A 26,075-nucleotide genomic window follows, 5' to 3' on the forward strand; every position below is an offset into this window, starting at 1 on the left:
CCCCCCCCCCCACCATTTCATTCCAGATTAAAAGCAAGACTGTTACCATTAAAAGAGCTTTTTCCTTACAAAGAAAAGTAGTCATTTAAGTCCTTTAATTATATGTACACACACAACCACCCTGAATTGATTCCTAAAGGGGGAAACACCACATATTATCTAAATATTCAGGTAGAACAGAATGTGATTACTAGATTAATCTTCTCAGTGCCACACCGGGCTTCAGCAGGATTTGCTGCACTGGCTACCTGTAAAAAGCTCATTCACAATTCAAGATGCTATGCATGACATTTAGAGCTATTCATAATGATGACAATAGATATCTGGACCACAAAATAGTGCCCTATGTTCCAAAACAAATGTATGCTCTAGCCAGAGGGACTTATTGGAAGTCCCATCATTACAAACCTTGCGGTGCACTAAATGGAAATCTAGATCATTCTCAACAGTGGCCCCCAATGCTGTTGAATAAAATGCCTTCTAAAATACACCTGCTGGACCATTACAGGTCTTTTAACAAAGCACTAAAAACTTGGCTTTAGCCATCATGTCAGAATAGTGGATACACTGGGGTATGCAAAGATGCCTATGTGTAGGCCTTGTAGCTGTATATCAAAAGTAATTAAGTATTTTTATTTAGTGTTATAGGTGTTTGGTGTTATAGGTCAGGAATTAGGGAAAATATTTGTAACCAGATAATGTTAAAGGTTTTATTAAGGAGGACGGGAAAGGGAATGTTTTGAAAGATGGCTGCATTAAAATGTAGGTGATATATAAAAATGTGCATAAATAAATAAATCTTACTAAGACTATTCACTGAATAATCTATAAAAGGAAGTTGTAATTCTGTTTAAAAAAACATAAATTAAAATACATCTGAACCAGTTCCAAAAGCACAGCCTCCAACTGTATTATCAGTAGTATTCTTTAAAATTATGTGGTAACACTTTATAGCATAGACGAGATAACCCTGCCTCCTGTTGTAATCCCATAGGCCAGTGTACTTCAATGCAAAGCCTGTGAGCCAACATTCCCTCAGCTTTCCAAATATGTTTTGGCCAGTGGGGTATTATTATTATTTTTCTTTTTTAGCAGCAAGGTTCCCCAGACCTCCCCCACCCACCCAACCCAGATATCCTACAACTCCGGAGACACTCCACTGACACCCCCCCAAATATTCTATCTATCTGTAAATGCAGGAGCAATACCCAATTGCTCATGCCTCCAGTGCTGCCACCTTTCAAAATGGCCATCACTGCCTATATTTGGCAGACTGACCACCAGTGGTGCATTGGAATACACCACTAAGGGTCAGGCATTAGGCTGGACCAATTGGACATCTCTCCTGCATTTAGAGATGGGTGAGGAGTTGGGAAGTTTAGTCAGAATCAGCGGGAGGGGAGGTGTCCAGTCGGGGTACCAGGGAGGGAAAAAGAAATGCTCGATCTGGTGGATGGAGGAGAGAAGGAAGATGGAGAGATGCCGGGCCTACTGGGGATAGGAGAGAAGGAAGGAGAGATGCTGGACCTGGTAGGTGGGGGGATGGAATGGAGAAAGAGAGATGCTGGACTTGGTGCAGGGAAGGGGAGGAATAAGAAGAGATGCTGGACTTGTGGGGAGGGATGGAGGAAACATGTTGGACCTGGTGGGGGGCACAGGAGGGTGAAGGAGAGATGCTAGACCTTGTGGGAAAGGAGAAAGAGAAATGCGGAACCTGGTGGGGGTGATTGGGAAGGAGGAGAGATGTTGGACCTGGTAGAGGAGAATGGGATGGAGGAGAAATGCTGGACCTGGTAGGGGAGACAGTGAGGGATAAGGAGAAATGCTGAACTTGTAGGGTGGAGAAGTGGAGTGAGAAGCAGAAATGCTGGGCCTTGTGAGAGTGGAAGGAGAGAGGGAGGGGGAGAAGAAGGATCTTCCTTGGGGAGGACAGAGTGGGATGGTGGGGAGAGAGAAGTGAGAAGCCACAGAGTCAATGATGGGGGGTTAACATAGAAAGCTGAGAACTGAGGAAAGGACAGGGACTCAGACTGACAGAGGCATTGCTGAAGAGACAGAATGCATGAAAACAGCCTCATGTGGGAAGAGAAGAAAGCATAAACCAGAGCGATTGGGAATAATACCCCCCATTGCCTCAGGTTCAAACTTAGATTGTGAGCTCTCCTGGGACAGAGAAATATCCAGTGTACCTGAATGTAACTCACCTTGAGCTACTACTGAAAAAGGTGTGAGCAAAATCTAAATAAATAAATAAATGTGATTAGAAAAAATGGCCACACAGCAAAGATAGAGAAAAGCATTTTACTCAAAGTTTGGTAATTGGAGTATATCAGCTTTTGGACATGTGCATCTCTGATATCTTCATTTGCTCAGAACACAAGGAAATGGGTTTTCTTTTCTGTTTATGTCTCTAATGTTGAATTGCAAGCAGCAATGTCTGTCTCCAATGTTCAATTCAGTTTTTTGTCAAAAAGGAAAAAGACTTGGTATTAAGAAACTGAATACATTTTTTTTGTTTATCCAAGCTCTAGGATAAATGATTGCATTTATATTACTCTTCATTGTATTTATGATGCTTGTGATTTGTGTTAATTTCAATTATGGTGAGAGGACAGTAAGAGACCACAAACAGAAGATAATGATGGGACAGGATGGGGGCTGAGAAAAAAAGTGGTCAGAAAAGGAGGGGGGTAAGAGAATCTAGTGGTACACAGGCACTTGTACAGTGTGGAGTGGGGGCGAGTTTGACAGATTAGAGGCATAAGCCTAGGCAAGGGGGCATTTATGAAAGAGATGCAGACTGGTAGTCAGTGTCATGGTCCTATGTAGGAAGATATTTGTCAACTCTCCTTCAGCCCTTTTGTACCCAAAACTGTCTCAACTTAAAAAACTAGTAAAGATCACTGCCATAGGCTACAAGCATACTTACCAGTGGAAACAGATGTAACCAAAAAGAATGCTATTGTTTCTACTTCTGACTTTTTTCTTTTCTTTGCTCCAGCACTGCCCTTTTCCTTTCCTTTGAATGTAAAGTGAGGTTGCTTATGGAAAAATTCACACTTGAAGGTTTTTGGTACAAGATCAGCATGGCCCAGAACTTTAGCACACCCAAAGACAAAAACTGCACTCACAATTTAGTCCCCCTGAGAACTTTATCATTGTAAACGTTTGGCGTCTTCGATCGCAGGGTGTCAGACGTGAGAGAGGGCAACCTGCGTTGTGCTGGAGTTTTCCTCTGAGACACCTGCAGCACTCGAGATGAGAGAATACTGTTGTCAGCAATTCGCCCGAGCCGACCGCGCACAGAGGCGAGAACGCTGGAACCTACACCAAGGACTTTATCATCCTGCTCATTCCTAAAGAAAAAGACCTCATGTTAGACAGCGTCAGTTTTTCCAATCTGAATTATCACATAGTCTCACTTGTTAAGACGGACATGGGGAAAGCAACTGATTGCCCTGGGATTTGTAGTATGAAATGCTGCCATAATTTGGGTTTCTGCCAGGTACTTGTGACCTGGCTTGGCCACTGATTGGAAAACAGAAAGCTGGGCTAGATGGACCATTGGTCTAACCCAGTATGGCTACTTTTATGTTCTTATGTATTTGGTGTAACAGATACCAGTTCAGAAGACAGTTAATTCCAGCCAGTGGCATAGCCAGACAGCCAATTTTGGGAGGGCACAAACTTTTCTCTACCCTGCCCTGCCCTCACCTCAAAATATGAATACATTAGCTAATAAAGATCCCCAAGCTCTGTCAGCTGAAAACTTTCTCCAAAGATGGCCAAAACTCCCTCTTACCAAGCTTGGCAGGCAGCAACAACGTCCCTAAGCCACCAGTGCTGGCACCCCACACAAGCTTAGTTGTCGGTGGCCTAAGGAAGCTGTTGCCAACTTCAGAGCTTGGTAGAAGAGAGTTCTGGCTATCCTTTGAGGAGGTCCTCAGCTGGGAATGCTTAGGGATCCCCACCAGCTATACAGCAAGGGTCAGGACAGGTGTTAAGACATGCTAGGGCCCAGATCAGAAAATAAAGGAGGGTCCCCTCCCCAATCCCCTCTCCTCCAATTTCCCCACCTGCCATTACTATCACACCAACAGACCCTGACCAAATACAGAACAAGGGATCACAAATTAGAAATAATACATTGCTCCTACATCCCTTCTCTCCCCTAGCACTTGCTCTCTATCACATACCCCCTTCTTCTCTCACAGCAGTTTCCCTCTTGCATATGCCTTCCTCTCGCCTTGCAGTTTCTCATTCTCTCTTATTCTCCTTCCTCTCCACCAGCAGTCTCTCTCTCTCTCACCACAACATCTCTTCCTGCAGTCACTCATTCTGTCTTATACCCCTTCTTCAGTCTGAAATTTAATGTGGACAATTGCAAAGTGATTCACACTGGGAAGAATAACCCAAATTACAGCTACACAATGATAGGTTTCAAATTAGGATCAACCAGCTAGGGAAAAGATCTTGGTGTCATCATAGACAATACATTGAAATCTTATGCTCAGTGTGCAGCAGCGGCCAAAAAAGCAAACAGAATGTTAGAAAATTATTAGGAAAGGAGAGAAAAATTAAAAAGGAATATCACATTGCCTCTGTATCGTTCCACGGTGCAACTGCATCTTGAGTACTGTGTGCAATTCTGGTCGCCATATCTCAAAAATGATACAGTAGACTTAGAAAAGGTTCAGAGAAAGGCAACCAAAATGATTAAGGAATTGAATGACTGTTCAGTTTACAGAAACACAAGGGCAGGAAAAAACCTCTATGTCAGAAAGTCCAAGCAAGCAGTAGAGGCTGATTAAAAGACGAATCCAATGGCGGAGATACTCTGAGGAAATATTTATTGTTGCCGATACAAAGGGACCGGACACGGTCCATGTTTTGGCATCATGAAACACCTACATCAGGGGTCTCGTAATAGTTCCCCGAATCTACTGTATGCTTCAAACCAATTAAAGGTAGCGGCTGAAGGAACTATAGTGCAACAAAAGCAGACAAAAGGAATGTGTTCAAACAGGAAACAAGTGCTGCTTTTCCCAGTGGGGTCTGCTCCTTATATGAAAAGGTTCAGTTTACAACACATCACTGGCTTCCTACTTCATACAAGAAAGATTCCTTTTCTTGTCTTCAAAGCAATCCACTCAGGGCAGCCTAAATAGTAATAGGGTATTTTGGTTCCCTGCTCCTGTTCAGAGATCTTCCAGTTTCATCTTCTAATGACTTGCCTCCCCCACTTTCTAAACTTTATCATGAATCAATGTGGTACTTGGCATTCAGTTATTTAGCCCTAGGCTGTGGAGTTTCATAACTTACAGCAGGGGTCCTCAAATCCAGTCCTCAAGGTCCACAACTGAGCTTTGTATTCAGGATTTCCACAATGAATATGTATGAGATCTATTTGCATTCACTGCTTCCACTGCATGCAAACAGATCTTATACATATTCATTGTGGAAGTCCTGAAAAACCAGGCTGGGTTGTGGATCTCGAAGACTGTTTTCAACTTCTAGGACTAACTGAAAAACACAGTTCTACTGTCAGGCATCGATGACTTAACTAATTCTCTTTTGTCTCCAGGGTCCTCTCTTAGTATTCTGTCTGCTCTTGGCTTTGTCTTCTCCAAGGCTTAGTTCTGTTTCTGTGAGTCTGACGTCCTGCACGTTGTACGTGCAGGACGTCAGACTAGAATGAAGCCTTGCGTGGGAATGGGAAGAAGAGGATCTCGGCTGGCGGGGGGTTGGGGTCCCCCGCCAGCAAAGGTAGGCGACGGCGGGTTGTTGGCGGCGGGGGGGGGTGTCGAGAGGATCGTTGGTGGCGGGGGGGTCAAAGTTGGTGGCGGGAGGGGTTGGCAATGGCAGGGGGGGTCAAAGTTGGTGGCAGGGGGGGGTCGGCGACGCCGGGGGGGGGGGCTAAAATGTGCCCCCTCACCTCGGGCTTTGGACCCCCCTCCCGCCGAAGTCTGGCTACGCCCCTGGTCTTCTCCACTCTATTTTCCTCCTTCTCTTGGCTCTCACGTGATGTAATTATACCAATTTGTAAGCCTTTCCTTGATAATATGCCATTTATCAAGTACTGTTTCAATTGTTGTTTTTATCCAGCTCTCTATTTTTACGTTCGCTCTTACTCTTTAATTTTGGACTGTAAACTGTTTTGCTGCATTTAAAAAAGAGGTGGTTTATTAAATAAAAAAACAAAACAATAAAGCTGCTTTTAATAGAACATGTTTGATAAAAAAAAAACAATACTGGCAAAAAATGTTGGGTGCTAATTGCTCACTAATACTTACTGTGCCTTATCTATCAGCGCTGCATGTCTGTGCTGCAGTGGTTTAGCTTGTATCGTCATAACTCCATTCAAGTCACTGTAGAGACTGCTTGTCAAACGATGAGCCTAGAGAATGTGACAGGCGTATGTATGTATGTATGTATGTTCATCAGTTCAGTGACTTTCATTCACAAGAGCAAGCTGTCAATTACTTGAAAAAGTCAACATGGAGAAATGTGATTACTTTTTCTGGAATATACTTTAATAACCAGCCGATATTCAAAGTGAGTTAACCAGTCGGGAACGGCTGCTGACAGGTTAAGTTAACTCACTTGTATGCGGCTGTCCGGTCATTTTCAGTGGCACTTAGTGACACTGAAAAATGACTGGTTAGCGCCAACATGGAAGCCGGCTACATCGGGGGATGTTTCAGGGGGCGGAGTCTGGTTAGCTCCCAATATTCAGTGCTAACTGCCAATGTTTAGCGCATCAATAGGACCGTATAAATAGCTGTCTTATCTTTATGCACTAGCCCCATGGCTGGCTACGTCTGACTTAACCGGGCAAATGCCAGCCGGATTTTTAAAAACTGGAAATTCAATGCCAAAGCCCACACAGGGCCCAGTATTGAATTTCCAGTTTAAGTGCCAATGGCAGACAAAAAAAACGCTGTCCGCCGCCAGCTGAATATCGGGAGGAAAGAATTCACAATAGAACATACTGAGCACACAGCCTGGCAAACTTCCAAAAAAGCAGAAAAATATGAATGTTTGTTTTTATTAAAGATAGAAATCAGCCAAGGAAATTACAAGAAAGACAGTTTAAAGAAGTTTGACTTATAGCAGGATAAAAAACGTGGATAAAGAGGGAGAGCCCGAAACATAGGCAGGGCTGGTGCGAGGGTACTGGGTGTCCTAGACAAATTAGCCTTGTGCATGCCTCTTCAACCCAACGTACTTACAACTCCCGACTGCTCTTCATCCTCCTTCTTAAGGCCATATCACAAAACCACATTCAAAATGCATGGTTGTGAGGCCAATATTTCCTGATGCTGATCTCGTGATGCGTAAGATCAGAATGACGATGTGCTGCACGTTGTACGTGCAGGACGTCAGACTAGAACGAAGCCTTGCGCGGGATTGGGAAGAAGAGGACCTCGGCTCGGCTGGCGGGGGTTGGTGTCCACCGCCAGCAAAGGTAGGCGGCGGCGGGAGGGGGGGTCGGCGGTGGGGGGGGGGGTCAAAGTTGGGGGGGAGCAATGGCGGCAGGGTTTCAGCAATGGCGGCGGGGGGGTCAGCGGCGCCGGGGGGGGGGGGGGGGCTAAAATGTGCCCCCCTCACCTCAGGCTCTGGACCCCCCTCCCGCCGAACTCTGGCTACGCCCCTGCTGTGAAGCAATGCAAGACCCATTACTCGGGACCTATAAAGCAATTCTACCATACAATTACAGTACTAACTTCCTACACATATATATATTCAATGCTAACAGAATACCCTGATTTTTTCACACACGAACACAGGTAGACCCTCAAGTGTAGAAGTAACTGCAAACTAAAATAGAAATATGTAGACAAAAATTAAACTCAATCCCCAAGAGAAACACTAGTGAAGTAGAAAAAGTAATGCATGTCCCTCTGTACCTTGCAAATATAAAGAGAGAAGATGTAAATCTCAAAAGCTGACATACTCCAATTGCTATATTATAAATTAACGAATAAAGGGGTCCTTGTACTAAGAGCATTACCATGGGACACACTGGAAAATATTTTTAACTTTTCAGTGCAGGAGGCGTGCCCATGGGCGGAGAGTAGGCGTGCCCGCACTAAGTAGGTAGCATGGGCACATTACCACGCACTACCTGATTAGTGTGGGAGTAGCGAGGGAGCACTTAAATTGGTGACGGTAAGGGCTCTCTTGGTAATGGCCATGCGCTAATGGGAAAATTAGCACATGACCATTACAAAAAATAAAACACAAACGTGGCCATTTTACTGCCACACTAAAAGTGGCTGCAGCATGTGGAAAACCCATGCATGCTGACATTGGAAAGAAAGATCTAATTCATTTTAATTTCCATAAAGTATCAAAGACCTTTTCTACCTATCTATTCAGATTTCATTCATATTTTCCAGTCTTCAGTCTCTCTCTTTTAATGCATCTACCTAGAGCTTTCTTCTTTCACTCACTCTAGCACTCACATTTTCCTTCCTCTTATTCCCCCCAGTCTTTCATTAACTCATTCCTCTCTCCCCTGCCATCCATCATCTCCTCCCTTTTTGAATCTACCACCTGTCATCCAGCATTTTCTGTCTTTCCCTCCCCCTCACCATCTAGCATCCCCTCTCTTCTCTCTCTCCTCCTGCTATCCAGCATCTCTCTCTATCCCCTTGCCATCCAATATCCCCTCTCTTTCACTCTCCCTCTCCTTTCCCACCATCCCATATCTCCTCTCTCTTTCCCCTGCCCCCGCCATCCAGCATAGTCCCTGTCTGTCTGTCTCTGCTCCTGGCATGCGGCATTGCCGCTGTATCTGTTTCCCCTCTCTGCAGCCTCTCTCCCCCTATCCAATATTGCCCCTTATCTCTCTCTCTCTCTCTCCACTTTTTCCTATCCAGTACTGCCCCCACCTCATCTACGCATTGCTCTGTTCTCTCTCTCTCTTCACCCACCTACACATCCCGCCTCCTCTGATGTAAACTTTCAGGATGGCACAGGAAGCAGTAACAGTGTGCAGAGAGCTGCAGTCACACACGTCTTCATTGTTTACTGGCAGAGACCCAGCAAAAGTGCAAGAGGAGGGAGGAAAATTATGCTGCATTGGCCTGGCGGGGGTGGATGGAAGAGGAGAGAGGAAGAAACGGGGCAATACAGGGTGGATGAGGAGGGAGAGAAAGTGGGGTAGTGCTGCGTATGTCTAGTAGCGCTATAGAAATGATGAGTAGTAGTAGTAGGATGGAAGGACAGAGGTAGTAAGTCCGGTGGCTGGGGAAGATTGCAATTGGGGCTGGGGAGGCTTACAGGGGCATTTTCGAAAGAGAAGGGCCCCCATCTTCCGACAAAATCGGGAGATGGGCGTCCTTCTCTCAGGGTCGCCCAAATCGGCATAATCGAAAGCCGATTTTGGGCGCACTCAACTGCAGTCCGTCGTGGAGACGACCAAAGTTCACGGGGGCATGCCGGAGGTGTAGCAAAGGTGGGACTGGGGCGTGCTTAAGAGATGGGCATCCTCGGCCGATAATGGAAAAAAGAAGGGCGTCCATGACGTGCATTTGGTCAACTTTACTTGGTCCATTTATTTTCATGACCAAGCCTCAAAAAGTTGCCCAAACTGACCAGATGACCACCATAGGGAATCGGGGATGACCTCCCCTTACTCCACCAGTGGTCACCAACCCCCTCCCATCCTAAACAAAAAAAATTAAAAACAATTTTTTGCCAGCCTCAAATGTCATACCCAGCTCCATGACAGCAGTATGCAGGTCCCTGGAGCAGTTTTAGTGGGTGAAGTGCACTTCAGGCAGGTGGACCCAGGCCCATCCCCCCCTACCTGTTACACTTGTGCTGGTAAATGTGAGCCCTTCAAAACCCACTGTACCCACATGTAGGTGTCCCCCTTCACCCCTTAGGTCTATGGTAGTGGTGTACAGTTGTGGGGAGTGGGTTTTGGGGGGTTCAGCACACAAGGTAAGGGAGCTATGCACCTGGGAGCAATTTCCAAAGTCCACTGCAGTGCCCCCTAGGGTGCCAGGTTAGTGTCCTGGCATGTGAGGGGGACCAGTGCACTATGAATGCTGGCTCCTCCCACGACCAAATGCCTTGGATTTGGTCGTTTTTGAGATGGGCGTCCTCAGTTTCCATTATTGCCAAAAACCGGGGACAACCATCTCAACATTTAGGTCGACCATCTCTAAGGTCGACCTAAATGTTGAGATTTGGGGCCCGTTCGATTATGCCCCTCCATGTATCTCATGGTAATCAATATTAATGTACCTCAGCAATATAATGCCCATTACTACCATTTAATGCATATTAAGGAGCAAACACCCGTTATAGACAGAAAAATTACAAAATAATAACAACAAATATCACTAATATTGTGCTTCAGTTTGCTCACTATTACACAGCACCTGAACAACCATCTCCATAAAGCGAAGAGCAATAATTACCAGAAAACCTGGCTTGATAGCCTAAATTTAGACACCGCATATATTCTGGCTAGAAGAATAACAGGAACCCCATTTTCACAAGCCGCTTTACCTGAGATGTGTAGGAATGAGATCCAAATGAAGAGCCTCGTGATGGGGGAACACTTGCTGTCTCCGTCACCAAACGGGAGATTGGCATTGGAAGCAGTTTTTTCCCAGTGCTTTTTATCTTCTCTATCTGTTTGCCATCATCTATGACAGTATAGAGAGGGAAGGGGGAGATTATTCACAGATTCAGTGCACTTACAGAAACTGGTGACTATGTGAATAGGGTTACCATATATTTATTTATTTATTGCATTTGCATCCCACATTATCCCACCTATTTGCAGGCTCAATGTGGCTTACATAGTTTTGTTGACAAAGTCATTGCAGGGTGACAGATATATTTGATATTGTGCCGAGATTAAGTAAGGGTAGAAGGAAGGAAAGGGGTGATTAAGGTAGTTATAGTAGGTGAGCTATCTTGACTTTTAAGAGGACATGTCCTCCTTTTGGACTCATGTCCTCCAGGTTTATAATTTTTAGGAAAATGTCCTCTTTTTTATGTGCCTATAAACAACAAACCTCCACACATAATGAGAGGAACCATCTCTGGCCTATTATCTGTCAAAGGAATTTTATTCATGCAGCACAACTGTAAACGTATGTAAAGACTTTCATATGTATATCAGAAGCCAGCTAAAGATGCTGAGGAATAGTTATTCTTTTGACAAGTACTCTTGGGCTCAGACTCGGTCAAACTCAAATCTAGAATTTTTTTTAAAAATGTAGATTATATACTGCTGTACTGTAAGTCAGTCACTGTTTGATGTGTGTCCACTAACTGTCTAAAAGCCATTTACACATTTGCTACAATTAAATATTTCTTTAGCAAAGGTAGTAATCATTTTTATTTTTTGGGTCCTCTTTTTTGACTGTGCAAATATGGTAACCCTATATGTGAAGAATAGAATTGACTATGATAATCTCAAATTCTTTACTCCCTCATGGCCTTCATCATTTATGAAAACAACTGCCATATCTAGTTACTTTTTACTCTGCATATTCAGTTGATGTTATACAAGACAAAGCCCATTAACCTAGGATTCAGGCAAACAAGTGTGCTGGACCTCCAACTGTAACATAAATACAGTTTATAATTTCAAGAAACTGGGCCCCTTGTGGTTCAAACTGTAGAGGAAAACTGGCAGAGGGGGAAGAAGCAGTAAGAAGTACAGATCACTAACTCCTTCAGTTGGATCAAATACAATGCACAGGGGGTGGGGAGAATAGATAAACCTCTGTGGGCAACACGGTTCTGATTCCCCTTACCTTCCCTCTTCTACTCTGACTTACCAGGGCAAAACTCTACCTTAGGAATGATTGAATTAGTACATCTGAGAAGGCCTGTCCTAAATGTTTGGGCACTAGGCATGTGCCTAGTTTGCTTATTCCTTAATCCCTCCCTGACCCACAGGCGCCAGCTCTGTGGGTGCTGTGGGTGCCTGAGTACCCCCAATATTTAAGTCTGTAGCTAAGTTGCCAGAGGGTGAAAATTTTTCCAGCCCAAAAGTAGTCCGATATCAATATGAATATTAATAAGGTCAATATGAATATTAATAAGGTAATCATAATCATCATAAATAGAATCAGCAGCAGCATAATAATAATCAGCATAATTAGCACAATCAGCACCATAATCAGCAGCATCATAATTATAATTAGCACAAATTCATAATTCATCCATTCACCCACAAAACAAAAGGAGCAAGCTCTCACCACAAACCATCTATCGCTTTTATTCTAGGCATAGGAAAAAAAGATTTTACTTCTCCCAGGTTTCAACCTAATTCATATTTAATGTGGGATACAAATGTTGTAAATAAGTAAATAAATAGATAACTCTGAATGTTGAGCACCTGATTCTCATAATGTCTGTTTTAGTGGCCCTTTGCCAGGAGAAAAAAATGTCTTCACAATACAACACATGCTAGGATATCACTACAACCAGCCCCTCCAAAGGGCACCAGGCATAGAGCTGGCATAAGAGTGAGTGTCTAAAATGGCAGGAATGCATGTAACTTACAGTATTATATAAGCTGCACGCCTAAGAGGGAGCCCTGCCTATATCCTTGTGGTCCATCCCTGTGTTTGCACCTCTTTTTTTTTTTTTTTGTTACATTTGTAACCTGCGCTTTCCCAGTCATGGCAGGCTCAATGCGGCTTACATGGGGCAATGGAGGGTTAAGTGACTTGCCCAGAGTCACAAGGAGCTGCCTGTGCCTGAAGTGGGACTTGAACTCAGTTCCTCAGGACCAACGTCCACCACCTTAACCACTAGGCCACTCCTCCACTCCACCTCTTGCAAAACAGGCTATGTAAATTAGGTGGGTATTGCAGAATAGTGCTAATGCAGCATATTGGCATATAGGCATGTAACTGCATGCTTTCCCACGCGTATGCTAGTAATCATGTGCACAAAGGGGGAAAGAAATGGGATGCTCTCCTCGTGATCTTGGGTAAGTCACTTAACCCTCCAGTGCCTTAGCTACAAACTTAAGATTATGAGCCCTCCAAGGACTGTGTATCTCAATGTAACTCACCGGTGTGACCTAAATCCAAACAAATAATAATAAATGTGAGCACCCAGTTTATAGAATTGCCCTCTTAAGAGTCACTAGATTTAAAATACTAGCATAACCAGGTATCTATGTGTATGTGTTTAAGCACACAACCATTTTCTTTGAACTATCTAAGAAATGAACTGATTGTTCTTTATGGTGTGAGCTGCTATTATATCTGATGATCCCCAAAAGAAAAAAATAATGAAATAATGAAAAAAATGGAAATAATCTACTTTCTTTCCATTGTATTATAGAAATTAATGAAAACTATATGAAAGATTGATGTTTGGGACATTATTATATCTTAGTTGTTCAAATTAGTCCCCACACATATATTTATATGTAAATTCGGTCTACTTTTGGAATTTGTGTTTAAGCACAAGCACTTATGCCAAGCATTTACCCTTCTGGAAGCTGCTAAAAACTTACCTCTACAAGCAAGCCTACACAAAGGACCTGACTTAAATTAAGACCCTTCTGCGCCTCTCGGATCTGACCTTATGACAGAACCTGAAATACGCTTCCTCTTTTACCCCTTTTTGATTTCATCCCTCTTCCAGCCATAATTATACTTTCTTCCTTAATTACAACACACTATCCCAATTTACACCCTCTTCCCACTCCCTACCTCTACCACCTTCTTCCCTTACCCATCTTACTTACCCACTTTTTATTGTCCACCACTTTATATACTATATTCTGCTGTTTTATCCATTTTGTATTCTTGTAAACCTGTTATATTTGTAAGCCGCATTGAGCCTGCTAATTAGTGGGAAAGCGCGGGGTATAAATGTTACAATACAATACAATAGAGCTGTTACCAGCATAACTTATAGAGGCATATTTTCAAAGCACTTAGCCTTCCAAAGTTCCATAGAAACCTATGGAACTTTGGAAGGCTAAGTGCTTTGAAAATGAGCCCCATAGTATTCTATAAATTACCTGCATATATGTGCCCCACCCATGTGAATACCCACCAGACATGAATATTTACAAAATAGCATGAAGCTGGATAATTGTCATTTAACATATGTATGTGCACACATATGTGCATATTTATCTGTATTCAGGTCATTTACGTGTGTACCTGGTGCCTTCAAGTTGTTGGCCACATTATAGAATTCTTTTCTAAGAGATAATAAGCCTATGGCTTCTACTAAATTAATATCTGACAAAATCTAGTTATTTTTCTGCTTTCTTTTTTTGATATATCTTTAATCCAAAATTTTTTTCCAGGTAGTATGTGCTGGTACTGAGAGCTGACATTTTTCCCATCAATTACCAAAATTATCACAGGGGACCCCAAGAAGTGGCGTTGCTATAAGACGAGAGGCACTTCCCTCTGAGTTGCCAACTCAGCCTCAGTTTGCCACCTCTAACCCTGAGTGTTAATCCTACTGTCGCTTTTTCCATCTCTCTTCAGCTCTTTGATTTTCACAGAGATTATAAACAGCCAGTGGCTAAGTTGAGTGTAGCTCTGCAGATAGGGCAAGGAAGAGAGAGGGAGGAAGCAGCAGGAACAACAACAGGGTGTGTCTGAAATGGTAGCCTGATACAGTAGTAAGGTGAGAAATTGAGAGGGGTGGGAGAGAGACAGCAGGGGCTAGGGAACAACACTGGCTGAAGGAAGGGGAAGAACTCAAGAGAATGGAACAAAGATTGAGTACTCACTCAACAAATTGTTAAACTCTGGAACTCATTTACCAAAAGATATGTAATAGCACTTTAAAAAATGGTTTGGACAAGTTTATGGAGGAAAAATCCATAAACTGCTATTAAGATAGATATGGGGAAAGCTACTACTTATCCTGGGATTGGTAGCATGGAGTCTTACCACTATTTGGGATTCTGCCAAGTACTTGTGATCTGAACTGTCCACTGTTGGAAGCAGGATACTAGGCTAGATGACCATCAGTCTAACCAAGTATGGCTATTCTTATGTTCTTATATACTCTGAAGCTGGATAAGTTTGGGGACTTGATGACAGAATGGAAACAAGGGATGGGTGGAACAGGGACTTGGGAAGGTGGGGATGCAGAGATTTAGCAGGGATTTGGGGAAGGACAGGGGAGATTTGACCAGTGGAAGGATATGGCAGAAGCATAGGCGTAGTTTGACTGTTTCATTTTGGGGGGCAAAAAATGGGCGGAGCATATTAGCATATCATTTGCATATATACATATGCAAATGAATATGCTAATATGGAGGAAGGAAATGAAATTTACAGGCAAAATATCACAGATGCACATTTCAAAAAGCTGACACATTTCAATTAATAAATTATGAATAAAATAAACTTTTATTTACCTTTGTTGTCTGATCATGTAGTTTTTCTATTCGCTTTGATCCCAGTGTCTTCTGTTTTATGCAGTGTCTTCTTTCCAGTAGGCTTCCCTCTGCTCCCCACCCTCCCAGTCCCATCCATCTCTTGCTCCTTCCCTCTGCTCCCCACCCCTCCCAGTCCCATCCATCTTCTGTTCCTTCCCTCTGCTCACCATCCCTCCGTCCCATCCATCTCTTGCTCCTTCCCTCTGCTGTGCCTGACCTCTCCAAATCCCATCCATCTCCTGGTCCATCCCTCTGCTCCCCACCCCTCCCAGTCCCATCCATCTCTTGCTCCTTCCCTCTGCTCCCCCCCCCTCCCAGTCCCAACCATCTCTTGCTCCTTCCCGCTGCTCCCCACCCCTCCCAGTCCCATCCATCTCCTGCTCCTTCCCTCTGCTCACCTCCTTTCCCAGTCCAATCCAATTCCTGGTCCTTCCCTCTGCTCCCCACCCACCCCTCCCAGTCCCATCCATCTCTTGCTCCTTCCCTCTGCTCCCCACCCCTCCCAGTCCCAACCATCTCTTGCTCCTTCCCGCTGCTCCCCACCCCTCCCAGTCCCATCCATCTCCTGCTCCTTCCCTCTGCTCACCTCCTTTCCCAGTCCAATCCAATTCCTGGTCCTTCCCTCTGCTCCCCACCCACCCCTCCAAGTCCCAACCATCTCTTGCTCCTTCCCGCTGCTCCCCACCCCTCCCAGTCCCATCCATCTCCTGCTCCTTCCCTCTGCTCACCTCCTTTCCCAGTCCAATCCAATTCCTGGTCCTTCCCTCTGCACCCCACCCACCCCTCCCAGTCCCATCCATCTCTTGCTCCTTCCCACCCCTCCCAGTCCCATCCATCTCCTGCTCCTTCCCACTGCTTCCCACCCTCCCAGTCCCATCCATCTCCTGCTCCTTCCCACCCTCCCAGTCCCATCCATCTCCTGCTCCTTCCCACTGCTTCCCACCCTCCCAGTCCCATCCATCTCCTGCTCCTTCCCTCTGCTCCCCACCCCTCCCAGTACTATCCATCTTCCCTCTGCTCCCCACCCCTCCCCCCCGCGCGAGGTCCAAGATGGTGACTCCGTTTACCCCCTCTCTTCCTCCCTCCCTCCCTCCGGCGCAGGCAGCAGTCTTTTCCAGCGTTCCTGGCAGCTGTAGCGATATACACGCTGCCTTCGGTCTGCCCCGGAAGCCTTCTCTTCAAGTTCCTGTTCCCACCTATGCGGGAACAGGAACTTGAAGAGAAGGCTTCGGGGCAGAGCCAAAGGCAGCGTGTACAACGCTACCGCTGCCAGGAACGCTGGAAAAGACTGCTGCCTGCGCCGGAGGGAGGGAGGAAGAGGGAGAGGAGTAGACGGAGACGCTCCTCTCCGTCCGCTTGGCTTCCCTGCCCTCTCTGTCTGCGTCCCGCCCGAAAGGAAATGACGTCAGAGGAAGGCGGGACGCAGATAGAGAGGGCAGGGAAGCCAATCGGACGGAGAGGAGCGCGTGCCTGCATGTGGTTTTTTTTTTTTTTTAACTAATGGCGCGGCAGCGCCTCGCGTCGTTTGGGGGGGCACTGCCCCCCCTCGCCCCCCCCCCCCAGTCTACGCCTATGGGCAGAAGGTATCTTAGCTGGGCTTGGTATGATTTAGGGTGTGAAATCGTAAGAGAAAGGGACAGAAGGATGAGGGGTGACTGAGAAGTGGTGTGGATGACCTGGATAATTGGAGAGAAAGAGAAAGAGAGAAAGCAGGGGTGCTGTAAAGGAATGAAAGAGAAATGAAATGGGTTTCTGAGGGGATTGAGGATGTGGAAAAAGAGGAGGGCAGATTTGAAAGAGGTAAAAATCTGGGCAGAAGGGAATATAGGAAGTCAGAAAAGAAATGGAAAGGAGACCCTGGAAAAGAACTTGAGAGAAAACAGAAAGAGGCCAGGACCAATGTGATTAAAAAAAAAATACCCAGATAACAAAGACAGAAATAGTATAGATAGAAATGCACTTCTGTTTCTCTTTCTCCAATGTTGCATTGCTCATAGTCAGGCTTCGGAGGGTTTTCATTTTCAGATTTTATCTGTATGTTTCTGGTGCTAATTTGTGGACCCTTATTTCATATTAGATGAAAGTTCGGTCATATTCTCCACGTGTAGCTGAAGGTAGTGAGGTATGTGTAGCCAGTGTGGCTGCACAGGGCACAACGGAGCCTGGTGTGTCAAACTTGCACCCTTTCTATTGCCTCCCCTGCTTCACCATGATGTAGTGGAGGAGCAGGAGCACTAAGGGGCATGTCACACAAGCAAGTTTCCAGTTCAGGACACTCATGGGCTGAAGTCAGAGATTCTGCTAAAGCATTGTATCTAGGTAGAGATCTTTAGCAGTCCTGCTTATTTAGGTTTCCCAATAAGAGGTGCTGGCCCTTATTTTAGAAGCACCTCCACATGTAAATAGCAGCATTTAAACTTGTAGATTGAATACACATATAAACTGCAATTTCAGAAAGATGCTATTTACAAGTGGAAATCCACATATTGCAGATATTTCAAGGTGGAGGCATGGTTTGGGTGTGCCTTGGGTAGGACAAAAACCTACACATGTAATTCCGCATTTTACAAAGGGAATACATGCATACGGGAAAACTCTTCTCCATCAGTTTTTACACCAGCACAGAGGCATGCACAGGTTTTTAAAAAGTGCTTGTTTTGACCACCTCTCACCACCTTCTCTGAACTCTGAGGGATCCTTTTACGAAGCTGCGGTAAAAGGGGGCCTGCACTGGCATCAGCACGTGTTTTTGACGCGCTGAAGCCCCCTTTTACTGCAGTGGATAAAAGGCAGATCTTTGTTTTTTTCAAGAAATGGCCATGTGGCAAGTGAAGCACTTGCCGTGCAGCCATATGGGGGGGGGGGGGGGGAGCACTTACCACCACCTATTGAGGTGGCGGTAAGGGATCCTGCACTAACTTGGCGGTAACCGGGCAGTGCATGGCACTTCCCGATTACCATCGGGTACACACCGGCACTACAAAAATTGAAATATTTTTGCAGCGCTGGAAATGGCACAAGCTGGGGGAGGGAACTACTGCCAAGCTGCTGCGGTAGCCCGGTGGTATTTCCCTTTTAGCAAACGATAAGCCCACTTTGAACTGATCGCTGCTCCATAAAAGGACCTATGAAGTTCTTGTATGCAGCACAACAGAGCCACACTGGTGGGTCATTCATAAGTAAAATCTGAACTGAGTACAGCGGAAAATATTTGTTTTGTTTGGGTGGGGGTTTTGGTTTTACAGAATAAATATGATATGCCTCTAGCAAAGTCAAAAATTACTTAGGCACTACAGGAAAGGATTTGGAGGGAGAGATTTCAGGAGGAGTGAAGAGGAATAGTATGCATGTGGGAGATTTCCCAACTGTCAAAAGTATGTCCTTTTTATTTACATTTCATTTTCCTTTTTTTCATAGTGGGTTACTGCTTTTTAAATGGTAATGTCCACCAAACTAGATCACATCATAATTCCTATGAAGCTTCTAAGGTCCCATGTCCAGCCTCATCATCCCCCTGGGAACAGTCGGCCTCTTTAGCACATGTATGAAGCAGACTGGAGTGATACCCTGGAGGAAAGGAGGAACAGGGGTGATATGATACAGACGTTCAACTACTTGAAAGGTATTAATCCGCAAACAAATCTTTTCTGGAGATGGGAAGGCGGTAGAACGAGAGGACATGAAATGAGATTGAAGGGGGGCAGACTCAAAAAAGATGTCAGGAAGTATTTTTTCACGGAGAGGGTGGTGGATGCTTGGAATGCCCTTCCACGGGAGGTGGTGGAGATGAAAACGGTAACGGAATTCAAATATGTGTGGGACATGCATAAAGGAATCCTGTGCAGTAGGAATGGATCCTCAGAAGCTTAGCCAAAATTGGGTGGCGGAGCAGGTGGGGGAAGAGAGGTTGGTGGTTGGGAGGCAAGGATAGTGGAGGGCAGACTTATACGGTCTGTGCCAGAGCCAGTGATGGGAGGCGGGAAATACTGCTGGGCAGACTTGTACAGTCTGTGCCCTGAAAAAGGCAGATACAAATCAAGGTAAGGTATACACATATGAGTTTATCTTGTTGGGCAGACTGGATGGACCATGCAGGTCTTTTTCTGCCATCATCTACTATGTTACTATGTTACTATGTTACTACGAGAGAGAGGTACGTCTGGCGAAGGCGCAAGCGGAAGAACAAATGGCTAGAAATGTAAGGAGGGGAGACAAAAACTTCTTCAGGTATATTAGTGAAAGGAGAAAGACTATAAAGGGAATTGTGAGACTAAAAGATACAACGAAACGCTATATAGAAAATGATGAAGAAAAAGCCAATTTGCTAAATAGATACTTTTGTTCTGTTTTCACTGAAGAAAACCCTGGGGAAGGACCGAGAGGGACTGGCAAAAGTACACCTGAAAATGAGGTGGATAGAGCGCCGTTCACGGAAGAGAGTGTGTATCAACAACTTGGAAAGCTAAAGGTGGACAAAGCCATGGGGCCGGATGGGATCCACCCCAGAATACTGAGGGAGCTCAGAGAGGTTCTGGCGGGTCCTCTTAAAGACTTGTTTAATAAATCCTTGGAGACGGGAGAGGTTCCGAGGGATTGGAGAACGGCGGAGGTGGTCCCTCTTCACAAAAGTGGGGATAGGGAAGAAGCTAGAAACTACAGGCCGGTAAGCCTCACTTCGGTTATTGGAAAAGTAATGGAAGCCATGCTGAAGGAAAGGATAGTGAATTTCCTGGAAGCCAATAAGTTGCAAGATCCGAGACAACATGGTTTCACCAAAGGGAAATCGTGCCAAACGAATCTCATTGAATTCTTTGACTGGGTGACGGGAGAATTAAATCAAGGACGTGCTATGGACGTCATCTACTTAGATTTCAGCAAGGCTTTCGACACGGTTCCCCACAGGAGGCTCTTAAATAAACTAGACGGCCTGAAAATAGGACCCGAAGTGGTGAACTGGATTAGGAACTGGTTGACGGACAGACGCCAGAGGGTGGTGGTGAATGGAGTTCGCTCGGAGGAGGGAAAGGTGAGTAGTGGAGTGCCTCAGGGATCGGTGCTGGGGCCGATTCTGTTCAATATATTTGTGAGTGACATTGCCGAAGGGTTACAAGGTAAAGTTTGCCTTTTTGCGGATGACACCAAGATTTCCAACAGAGTGGACACCCCGGAGGGTGTGGAAAACATGAAAAAAGATCTGAAGAAGCTAGAAGAATGGTCTAACGTTTGGCAATTAAAATTCAATGTGAAGAAATGCAAAGTGATGCACTTAGGGAGTAGAAATCCAAGGGAGACGTATGTGTTAGGCGGGGAGAGTCTGATAGGCACGGACGGGAAGAGGGATCTTGGGGTGATAGTATCTGAGGACCTGAAGGCGACGAAACAGTGCGACAAGGCGGTGGCAGTAGCTAGAAGATTGCTAGGCTGTATAGAGAGAGGAGTGACCAGCAGAAGAAAGGAGGTTTTAATGCCCCTGTATAAGACGTTGGTGAGGCCCCACCTGGAGTATTGTGTTCAGTTTTGGAGGCCGTATCTTGCGACGGATGTTAAGAAAATGGAAGCGGTGCAAAGAAAAGCTACGAGGATGGTATGGGATTTACGTTCCAAGACGTATGAAGAGAGGCTTGCTGACCTGAACATGTACACCCTGGAGGAAAGGAGGAACGGGGTGATATGATACAGACGTTCAAATATTTGAAAGGTATTAATCCGCAAACGAATCTTTTCCGGAGATAGGAAGGCGGTAGAACGAGAGGACATGAAATGAGATTGAAGGGGGGCAGACTCAGGAAAGATGTCAGGAAGTATTTTTTCATGGAGAGGGTGGTGGACGCTTGGAATGCCCTCCCGCGGGAGGTGGTGGAGATGAAAACGATAACGGAGTTCAAACATGCGTGGGATATGCATAGAGGAATCCTGTGCAGAAGGAATGGATCCTCAGAAGCTTAGCTGAAATTGGGTGGCGGAGCAGTTGGGGGGAAGAGGGGGTGGTGGTTGGGAGGCGAGGATAGGGGAGGGCAGACTTATACGGTCTGTAACAGAGCCGGTGATGGGAGGCGGGACTGGTGGTTGGGAGGCGGGAAATACTGCTGGGCAGACTTATATGGTCTGTGCCCTGAAAAGGACAGGTACAAATTCAAGGTAAGGTATACACATATGAGTTTGTCATGGGCAGACTGGATGGACCATGCAGGTCTTTTTCTGCTGTCATCTACTATGTTACTATGTTACTATGATGACAATTCAGGGCCAAGTGGAATGATGAGAGCTTATCTGAAGGAGAAAACCAGTGAAGAAGTAAAACCAACTGACCCTGCTACCACTGTAGCCAGTTCCCTCATACCATGAATCCTAAACATTAAAAGCAAAACTTTTGTTAATATACCTGTTACTGCAGCTTCCCAATTTTTTGAAATAAAGTCCTCCAAAATGTTCACAACATCTCTCCAGACATCATCAAATACTTCTGCAGCCACTGCGTCTTTAATACAGGCATTGGGGGAAATGGGAGGAATGCCATGCTTATCCCTCTTTCGATGGAGCTGGGCTTTCTTTTGCTCCAGACTCTCATCATCACTAATAATTGAAGCAGAGTGAAGCTTTATTATCCTAAACCACAGAAACAACTTGAAGTATATATACATTGCTACTAATATGCTTCCCTAAATCCAAATATAATCATGAAATTATGCTCTCTGTGCTTGCCCACATACTATCTTTTAATATACCATTAAAAAAGAAATCATGCGAATTATTACCATAAGCTCCATTTCTTAGCAAAATCTAAGCTACATTTTCAAATATCAATACCAAGTTCAATTATTCAAAAAGTGGTTGAAAGGAATGATGCACCCCAGTTTTGTTTATAAATTTAATCTTAGCAATTGTGCGCCCTTCAAAAGGAATTAAAGTGTTATTTACTGTTCCTTGCTGTCATAAGCAAGATACTCCTCAATTTTTCCATCCACATCATAGATCTCCTCCTCCAGGAATGAGTAAGCTGAGGAATCAGAAATTAAAGAACTCCCGCTGGAAGTAGACTCAAGTGCTTTGTGCAAAGGGGATGCTGTTGGAACCAATCTGGAGCCAGAAATGCATAACCTACAAAAGAAAATACATAATTTAGACTTAATGTAGCTGTAAGAGCCAGACTGGAGTCAATATGCTGCCAACTGATAAGTTACCTTTGACCTGAAAATCAAAAAATAAATTCTGTCATCAGCTTGTTTGAGTAAGCTGATTAAAGATAGCCAGTTACTTTTACCCCGTTATCTCAGGCTTGCTACATATGTGATTGACTTAACCGGCTAATCCTTAAGATAAGCATTTTCGTTATGCCTCCATGCCCTCCGACCTTTAAAGAGTTAATTTTTTTTTCCAGACATGTCTAGCCAAAACTGAACCAGTCTCTTGTGGAAGGTGATTTTCAAAAGCAGGCATATATTTGGTTAACGTTTTGAATACCAATCCCCTCTACAGAACACTGTAGTTTTATTAGGTTGTCATTGTAGGAAGGCGTGGGATATAGCAAACCTTCAGAGCACACATCTGTTGAAAGACCTGAACCAGCCACTCTTATTTTGCTTAAAAGACGGCTTGGCCGTAGCAGCAATGGTATCAGTAGCACATCTCAGCTCAGCTCCAGGTAGGAAAGAGAGGGAGGATGCTGGTCACCTGGGGAGGGCAGTAGGGGACATGCTGGACACCTAGAGGCAGGTAAGGGAGGGAAGAGGAAATTCTGGGTGGGGGAAAGAGGCACACAGCTGAAGTTTTGCCTAGGGCATCAAACACCCTTGGGCAGGGGCTGGGGGCATCTTTCTTTCTCATTGCAACTCTCTGAAAATGAAGGCAGCTCAGAGACCATTAATGGAGTAGCACCAGACCCACCTCCAAAAATGCTACCATTCTTCCCAACAGCATGCAGATTCTCAGCTCCATGAAACTGGCCACAAACCACCTTGCACTTGCTATCATTGTCAATTCTGGCTCTGTCTACTTAATGTCATCAGAAAGAGTTCTGACCTATAGCTTGGAAACTCCATAGGCATATGACACACTAGGCAGGACTCACATCTCCAAGCTCAACAATATCAGGGAGGCCTGGATGGAGTTTCCTTCCCTTGCAACAATCCCAAGCACTGGGCACCAAGAGTTAACACTGAAGAGCTGCACTGGAAGACAAACCTGTAGGCCTACCTACAATCTGGGCAGGACATGCACAGCTGACATGCTGACGACCCTTGTGTTTCGTCAAGAAATAAAGGCAAAAATACTTAAAAGGTACAGTTTTCAAGAGGAGCCTCCAATGTACTCCTGCACACTACCATCATGTTCCCGCCATCTTGGGAAAACATCTGCTTTTATGTGATTTACCCAGAGGCATTCCTAGGGGTAGAGGATGGGGTGGGAAGGGGCAGATCAGCACTTGCACATGGATTTCATAAAGTACGCACATAAGTACTTATTCTTACTGACACATAAACACCTAAATTAACTCCTAACTTTGTGTAGGAGCTTTTGGAAAGCATATTTATTGTAAGTATCTTTATTAGGGCTGAAGAACAGCATGTTTCCAGAACACAAATGCATACTATACCATGACTGCAGTTTCCAAATTTCATAAACAGATATGACCAACAGTACATATTCTCAGAGTCATAAACCAAACCACTCAGATCCATATCACAGACTCTTCATAAACCAACAGATTTGCTATATCTTCTTATTCTTCTGCCTCTTGGTCCCATTTTCCAAAGTGCTCATCTACCCTAACCCAATTCCCCCCCCACCCCCCCCCCACCCCTCCAGAATTTTACTTGGTCTAGCATCTTCTTCCTCTGGGCTTCCAGCTTAACCGGAATTGGCCTGTACTGCTGCTATAGCACAATAAGCCTTCATTTGTAGGTGCTTGGATTTTTCTCCAGTTTTTCTTTTTAACTTTACCCTTCCACCACCCATCATACTGACAGATGACAGGTCTTACTAATTGGTCTGGAACATGCTTATGCAAGGTGTTTTCAGCATGGGCATAACATGGCTCCCTCCAAAAAGTGATACAAGTGCACCCTAAGTCAATTAGTAATGGCGATTTGGGCACAAAACTGAGACTTCCTCTAACCAGGGGGCTACGAACACTGTTTCCACAGTAAACCCTGCCTGACCAATCAGAGAAGCAGGAATTCTGTTTGAGCATTTAACCCAGGTTTCCCAGAAGGCTATGACTTGCTACTACTAATCATTTCTAAAGTGCTACAAGGCGTACATACCACTGTTAAAAGACAAAAGTTCTGATGGCTCATCTGTCTGACCTTTTCAATATTTCTCTAGAGTTGGGAGTGGTCGTGGAGGACTGCAGAAGGGTGGATGTGGATCCTCTCCACAAAACCCGGAAGGAGGTTGGGAACTACAGGCTGGTTAGTCTGAGCTCTGTGATAAGTAAATTGAGTAAGCTGATTAAAGATAACCAGTTACTTTTATCTAGTTATCTCAGGCTTGCTACATATGTGATTGAATTATCCGGCTAATCCTTAATATCAGCATTTTCATTATGCCTCTATGCCCTCCTACCTTTAAAGAGTTACATTTTTTCCAGACATGTCTAGCCAAAACTGAACCAGTCTCTTGTGGAAGGTGATTTTCAAAAGCCGGCATATATTTGTTAACTTGCAAGGTTAACAAGATAAATATTTTTGAATATCAATCCCCTGCTACAGAATACTGTAGTTTTATTAGGTTTAAAACAGTGCACAGTAAGGTTTCTGGAATCCAATGGATTTCAGGACCTGAGGCAGCATGGTTTCACTAGAAGCAGCTCAGCTCTTGTAAGACAAATCTGATTAATTTCTTTGACTGGGTGACCAGAGAGTTGGATCGAGAAAGAGTGCTAGAACTTTGGCAAAGCCTTTGACACAGTTCCGCATAGATGACTTCCAAATAAACTGAGGGCCCTTGGTATGGGCCCTTGGTATGGGCCCTAAAGTGACTAACTGAGTTAGGAACTGGTTAAGTGGAAGGTGACAGAGGTAGCAGTAAATGGTTTTCACCCTGAGGAAAAGGATGTTACCAGTAGTGTGCCACAAGTTTCGGTTCTTGCTCTGGGTCTTTTTAACATTATTATAAGCAATATTACTGAAGGGTTGTCTCATAAGATTTGACTCTGCGGCTGGTACCAAAATCTGCAATAGGGTAGACACCCCTAATGGTTTGGATAACATGAGGAGGGATCTAGCAAAGCTTGAAGAATGGTCCAGAATTTGGCAACTAAGATTTAATGCTAAAAAATACAGGGTCATGCATTTTAGTTACAAAAATCCAGGGGGTCACGTGATGCGAGGGAGCTGAACGGACGTCCGAAAACCCGGCTCCGCTCCTGATTCCCTCTACCTTTGAAATTAATCAGCTTAACTCCCGTTCTAAAAACCGACGAGCTAAGCGGGGGAACGGTAGACGATCCGCGCTCGGTTTACGAGGCTGTGAGGAGGAGAACACGGCAGAGAGAGCGGGGAATGCCCGCGAAGTCGCAGAGGCCTAAAACGTCCCGCATGCTCGACGTGAAAGCCAAGATGGCGGCGGTTAAAGAAGTCGCGGGGGAAGCGAGTCAGCCCACAGAAGTCTTTCAGGAACTTATACACCAGGTGACGGCTATATTAGAAGATAAGCTGTCCAAGTT

The 26,075-nt window shown here is 44.8% G+C and overlaps 1 protein-coding gene across 4 annotated transcripts in view; it reads right to left on the reverse strand.

Annotated features, from left to right (window-relative positions):
• The window catches only part of FAM149A (family with sequence similarity 149 member A), a 172,796-nt gene that overhangs the window by 26,846 nt on the left and 119,875 nt on the right, over positions 1-26,075 (reverse strand). For 3 of the 4 annotated variants that reach the window (XM_030191479.1, XM_030191481.1, XM_030191480.1), the window contains exons 6-10: positions 22,328-22,507; positions 21,792-21,982; positions 10,528-10,667; positions 6,294-6,397; positions 3,132-3,356 (exon numbers count right to left, since the gene is read on the reverse strand). In XM_030191479.1, coding sequence (XP_030047339.1) covers positions 3,132-3,356; positions 6,294-6,397; positions 10,528-10,667; positions 21,792-21,982; positions 22,328-22,507 — 840 coding nt within the window. The remainder of the gene's footprint in view (positions 1-3,131; positions 3,357-6,293; positions 6,398-10,527; positions 10,668-21,791; positions 21,983-22,327; positions 22,508-26,075) is intronic. The other variant, XM_030191482.1, reaches the window with a different exon arrangement.

This window comes from Microcaecilia unicolor, chromosome 2, assembly GCF_901765095.1.
Source record: "Microcaecilia unicolor chromosome 2, aMicUni1.1, whole genome shotgun sequence".
Lineage (NCBI taxonomy): Eukaryota > Metazoa > Chordata > Amphibia > Gymnophiona > Siphonopidae > Microcaecilia > Microcaecilia unicolor.